This window comes from Colobus angolensis, unplaced genomic scaffold (assembly GCF_000951035.1).
Source record: "Colobus angolensis palliatus isolate OR3802 unplaced genomic scaffold, Cang.pa_1.0 Scaffold12, whole genome shotgun sequence".
Classification (NCBI taxonomy): Eukaryota; Metazoa; Chordata; class Mammalia; order Primates; family Cercopithecidae; genus Colobus; species Colobus angolensis.
In genome coordinates this window covers 13,799,713-13,805,910 of record NW_012113141.1, presented here as the reverse complement: position 1 = coordinate 13,805,910, position 6,198 = coordinate 13,799,713, and the positions used below count along the sequence as shown (strand labels likewise).

The 6,198-nt window shown below is 45.4% G+C and overlaps 1 protein-coding gene across 2 annotated transcripts in view; it reads right to left on the bottom strand.

Annotated features, from left to right (window-relative positions):
- SH2D4B (SH2 domain containing 4B) overlaps window positions 1-6,198 on the bottom strand; it is a 118,135-nt gene that overhangs the window by 78,659 nt on the left and 33,278 nt on the right. For both annotated transcript variants that reach the window (XM_011929318.1, XM_011929309.1), the window contains exons 2-3: window positions 1,932-2,094; window positions 671-818 (exon numbers count right to left, since the gene is read on the bottom strand). In XM_011929318.1, the coding sequence (XP_011784708.1) occupies window positions 671-818; window positions 1,932-2,094 (311 nt within the window). The remainder of the gene's footprint in view (window positions 1-670; window positions 819-1,931; window positions 2,095-6,198) is intronic.

Sequence of the window (6,198 nt, the reverse complement as noted above, 5' to 3'; positions counted from 1 at the left end):
CCGTCTCTACTAAAAATACAAAAAATTAGCTGGGTGTGGTGGCGGGCGCCTGTAGTCCCAGCTACTGGGGAGGCTGAGGTGGGAGAATGGCGTGAACCTGGTAGGCGGAGCTTACAGTGCTGCGAGTGGAGATCGGGCCACTGCACTCCAGCCTGGGCGACAGAACGAGACTCCGTCTCAAAAAAAAACAAAAAAACTCAATGTTACCAGAAAACCTACTACTTGTTCTAACCAGTACCTGTCAATAGACCAATAATTCCTTATCCTAGACCATAAAATGTGACTATATCATCTCCTTGAATCCTCATAAATATTTCCAGAAGAGTGTTGTTATTACCTGAGTATTACAAACAAGGCCTCATTTCTGGACCAGTGGTTTGGGATGCAAAAGCCCCTAGTTCTGATCCTGACTCTATCCCTAACCACTACTACCTGTGAACTTGGCCAAGCCTCTTCTGTCTGACCCTCAGTTTCCTCATCTGTAAAATAAGAAGTGGATTGGCCCAAATGGTGTGTCAAGGTCCTTCCTGCTCAAACATGACAGATTTCTATTCTCATAAAGCACCCAGTACCAACCAATGGCCAAGGATTGATCCAAACCAGAGGCCAGTCCCAGTGGTCTCGGGGCTAATCAGTTGGCCGCACACAGGGGCCCTATGCGCTGGCCCACCTTGAATTCCTCCTGGATGCGTTCCTCCAAGACTTTGGCCGCCTTGCGGTCTTCCATCTCCACTTTCCACTTCTCCGCCAAGATCCGGGCTTTCTCGTTGGCCAGAGCATCCCGGAACTTCTTGGTGATCTCTGCCTCCTTCTGTCTCCTACCAAGAGAGCACCACAGGTATAAGCTTGTGTGAAAAACTGAAGGACCATATGACAATAGAACTTGAAATAAAAACAATGAGCAATTTTTTCTTGGTCTATCAGAATTCAATGTTGGCAAAGACAGGGAGAAACAGGCAGTCTCAAGCATGGGAGTGTAAATCAGCACAATTGTTCTGGAAGCCAGGAAAACTATGCTAGAAACCCCATTTCCTAGATTTTCTACACTAACGCAAGTGTACAAGGATGCATGTAGGTCAGGCATGGTGGTGCATGCCTGTAATACCAACATTTTGGGAGGCAGTGGCAGGAGGATCGCTTGAAGCCAGTTCAAGACCAGCCTGGGCAACATAGTGAGACACCATCTCTGCTAAAATTTTAAAAATTAGCCATGTCTGGTGGCATGCACCTGTGTCCCAGATACTCAGGAGGCTGAGGAGGGAGGATCACTTCAGCCCAGGAGACCAAGGTTGCAGTGAGCCTTGATCATAGACACTGCACTCCAGCCTGGGAAACAAAGTGAGACCCTGTCTCAAAAAACAAAATAAAATGATAAATAAATAATAAATTTATAAGTAAATAAAACAAAGATGCATGTAAAAGATGCTTGTCAGAGGATTTTTATAATATAAAAAATGGTAAACAATCCAAATGTCTATCAATAAGACCAATAAGTTAGGTTTCTCATATCATATAATAAATACCTGTACCATATAGTAATCTTAAGTTGCATTTTGGATCTATAATTCAATTTGTCAAGGTGTGAATAAAACAATTTACAAAGCATCTATTAACTAAACATTCACTGTGGTTACCTTAGGGGGTGGGTGCGAATTGTTCTTTATTTTGTATAGTTTTCAGTGTTGTTTACATGATTTTAGAATTTCTCAATTAAAATACCATCATTAAGGCCAGGCGTGGTGGCTCACGCCTGTAATCCCAGCACTTTGGGAGGCCGAGGTGGGTAGATCACCTGAGGTCAGGAGTTTGAGACCAGCCTAGCCAACATGATGAAACACTGTCTCTACTAAAAATACAAGAATTAGCCGTGTATGGGGCTAAGCATAGCTTCCATGCCCAGGCCCCACCCAACACCCCATAGCGCCCCTCACCAGAGCTCCTCAGCTTCCCTCTGTGCCTGCAGCCGCGCCCTCTCTGCAATCAGCTCCTCAGAGATCGCTTCGTAGGGCTTGTCACCAGGGCCTTCTCCCATGATCCAGACCCAGACCTCGCCATCTGCCCCTAGGAGCCATTGGATGTGCTTGTCACTCGCTGCTTCACAATAGAAGGAAGAAGAAACAGGTTTGATTTCCAATCAGTAAGGAATGACCTAAGCTGCCGAGTGGTACACAACCATCACATCACGCTACAGAACACTGTCATCTACAAAAAGAATGCCAGTGAGACACTGGGCTGTTGGCAGGTCCACAACCATCTCCCACTCCCTATTCCTCTAGAGAGAAATGCAACAGCCACACCAGCCTGCAGGGGTGGGCGTCCAAGACTGAGCTCTCTTTCTATCTCCAGCAGAGAGAATGTACAGTGAAAAGGAGCCGAGGATGACTAGCTCCAATTTACTCCTAACCTCCCGGCCCCGGCAGTGATACCTTTTAGGTTAACTGCTTTTGCTTACCTCTGCACATAGGCCGAGCTAACAATGGGAGGAATTTAGTGTATAGTTTAAAGCATGGATGATAATAGCCCCTCCCCAAAATGAAGCCCTTAGGAGACAAAGAGGGTGTACACACAAGTAACAATGTCATGTTAAAAATTTATAAGAGCATTGTGACCTGATTAAGGACAAAGAAGTTTACTGCTGCCACCCAGATGTCCATAGTCATTACTCACCCTTCCATCTCAACCCCCCACCTCTTCCCCCTTCCCTTAACATAAAAGAAACCCAAAATTCATATTAGCTTAGGAGGTTCTTTAGGACACTAGTTGCCATCTTCTCGGTTTGCTGGGTCTCCGAAATAAAGTTGCTTTCCTTGCCCCACACCTTGTCTCTCAACTTATTGGCTGTGTGTTGTGAGCAGTACAAGCTTTGGACTTTGCTACAAGAACATCAAGGGACATTGCAGCACTCTCTGAAGGAAGAAACTTGTGTCACTCCCTGGCCAAGGCAGTTAGGAGATAGTGGGCCCGCTCTGCACTCTCTCCTTCATGTCCACTGGCTGGAAATAAGGAATCAGGTGGTGGAGTGAGATGACGCAGCCTGGGGCCCTGAGTCTCCCTGGCCCACAAGAGACTGTAACACTAGCAAGAAATAAGCATGTGTTAAATTCAGCCACTGAGATTTCTCAGTTTGCCTATTGCAGCAGATTCCATTGATTACAGGACTAAAACGAAAATATATCCCAGAAGCAGGGTGCTGCTGAAACAGAAATATAAACTGTGTTACTGCCTTAGCAGTTGGGTGGTGAGCGATATTTAACCGGCTAGAGATCCATGTTATGCAGCAGCAAAACATTCAGTTAAAAAGCTAGACACTGTAACTTAAAAGGCAGACGCCATGCTTTCTGAACTTTTCATTCTAAGGGAGGAGGTTGAAAAATAGAACATGAGGAATAAGTGTTGGTTGCTAGTGACTGTGTTTGGCAAGATGTTAAGAGAAAGAAACGAATTCAAGAAAGAACTGAGTGCTTTGCAAGCTGAAATGAAAAGGGAATAGAGCAAATACAGAAATTTGAGATGTTGTAGGATTGGAAAAAGCATCTCATCATATAGCAGGACCCACATTGCAAGTGATGGGATTTTTAAAGGTTTTGCATGACAGAGCACAGGAAAATTCTAAAGTGAATAAAGTGATGAAGAGCACACAGTACCTGCAGGTCAGGTTCTGTGAAGTTCTTGTGGTGACCACGAGGATGTGCTACGTCCACCTTCAACCACAGGGAGCATCACTGACCAAGCCCCGCAACTCCCGTGCCCTTGTGTTTGCCCAAGGCCCTGCTTCCCAGAGGCTGCTCAGCCTTTTATTGAAGATGCCAGGCTCATTCCCAGGAGACGCCCATCTCCTTGCCAAAAGACCGCTTTCCCTGGACTGCACAACTGCCTACAACACCTCCACCCACTGTCCCTTGCCCGCTCCTTCGCTCAAGGTCAAGCTTGCAATGACTCCTTCAGCCTCCTCCAGCTCCCTGCCCTTTTTCTCTCCCAGACATTTCCCTTAATAAAACCTTGCATGATGGATCCCATCCTGTCTCTACTCCTCAGAGAAACCAGACTGACACAGCCACATTAAGAATGTGATCTCTCATTGCACCACTGCACTCCAGCCTGGGCGACAGAGCGAGACTCTGTCTCAAAGAAAAAAAAAAAAAAAAAAAGTGTGATCTCTCACACTTATTTTTAGAAAAAGCTTCAAGGAAGATGTCCTTCAGGTGAAACTGAGAGGCACAAAGGAGAAGGGGCAAAGGAAGAACGTCAAGTTGAGAAATATATCTAGAAAAGAATTTTAGATGCCGTTACTGGGACATGGAAGCAAACAGAAGCCACCTAAGTTTTTGAGCCTGGATTAAAAAATCTTTGGTTGGTCATGTCTTAAATGGCCCTTGGGCATCCAAGTCTGATGACCAGCAGGCAAGTTTCAAAGGCTTCACTGGTCTAGAGGGTGTGATCCTCAACACTCACTTCGGAGGAGGCCAAGGGGAATTATAGACAAAAAGCCTCATCCAGGCTGGAGTCAATGTTCACTCAAGGAGTTATCTTCACTGCAAGGAAGGGAAACTTCATGGTCCTGACCTGTAGGACTTCAGAAATGCTATAGACTGGAGACTGTGACTTTCACGTTCTCCACTTCTCCAGGTGGCATTTCCTTAGTGGGTATTCTGACCCTGCTCCAGCACTGTGTACAGTGCCTTAGGGGTGACAGGTGTTTAAATGATGTCTCCTCAGCACATTCAGACCTGATGGAGACGAGTGCAGAACCCCAAAGACAGTGGACTTTGAGCTGGATGCAGTGACTCGCTGGGACCTGAAGGCGTCCCCTGTAAGAGGTGGTGAGTGTATTTTAGATGCAGGAGAAGAATGAAATGTGTGGATGGCCAGAATGACAATTTAGGACAGTGACAATGCAATGTCCACCACCCCATGTCTCTTCCTCAGCCCACAGATGACTGACTACATTCCTCAGCTTCCCTTCAGTTCTGTGGGGCCACGTGATTGAATTCTAGTCTACGGAATGTCAGGGAAGGGATTTGTTGTGCCATTTTCAGGCTAAGACAGTTAGCAGCTGGTGTGCCTTTTCCGCATTCTCACTCTTGTCCACCCAGCCGGAAATAAATAGTGGAATTTCAAGGGAAAAAGCAGCCTGATCCATGAGCCAATGTTTGAAAGCAAGTCACACAGAAGAAATATCCAACCCACATCAAACCATGAAATAGTTAAGTAATAAACCTTCATCATATTAATCTACTGAAATTTCAAGTTTTTCTATATGCACATGGCAGCAGTAATTCTCCAGATATATATAGGAGTACATTGCTATTTTTAAGTATGTTACAAGCAATATAGTAGTAAAGAAACAGCGATTTAATTGTGACTGATAGAAACAGAGAGGCAATCACTACTTAGAATTATAAAACTTTCAAATTAATAGTGGGTAAAAATAAATGATAAGAGGATTACCAATCCTGCTAAGAAAGGGGAAAAGATACAGCAACAAAAAATGGGTAGCTATTACAGCAGATACTGCCAATTAACTACCCACCCTCCACGCTTGCCTCACCACAGAACCCCAAGTGGTTCAGGGAGCAGCAGAGATCCCCCGCTCTTTTAGGAAAGGTGAGTTTTGACCCCAGCCTCAAAGGACAAATAACAATTGATCTGGCAGGGCACAGTGGCTCACGCCTGTAAACCCAGCACTTTGGGAGGCCAAAGTGGGCAGATCACCTGAGGTCAGGAGTTCGAGACCAGCTTGGCCAATATGATGAAACCCCATCTCTACTAAAACTACAAAAATTAGCTGGGCATGGTGGTGCATGCCTGTAATCCCAGCTACTTGGGAGGCTGAGATGGGAGAATCGCTTCAACCTAGGAGGCAGAGGTTGCAGTGAGCCAAGATTGTGCCATTGCACTCCAGCCTGGGCAACAAAGCGAGACTCCGTCTCAAAAAAAAAAAAGAAGAAAGAAAGAAAAGAAAAGGCCAATGTCCTCACTATCTAATTAGTATGAGGGCAAAACAAAGTTTTAAAATTTTTTAAATGGGAAAATGCAATGAGTATATTGACAACTGCATGACTCTCTGCACACAGGTAACAACTCCATCAAACTCTAGCCATGGCTTCTAGCAGTATAAGGTCATGTCCCTAGGATGACTCTAGACCTCCATTAAAAAACTCAATGGTGACCGGGGCGCGGTGGCTCACGCCTGTAATC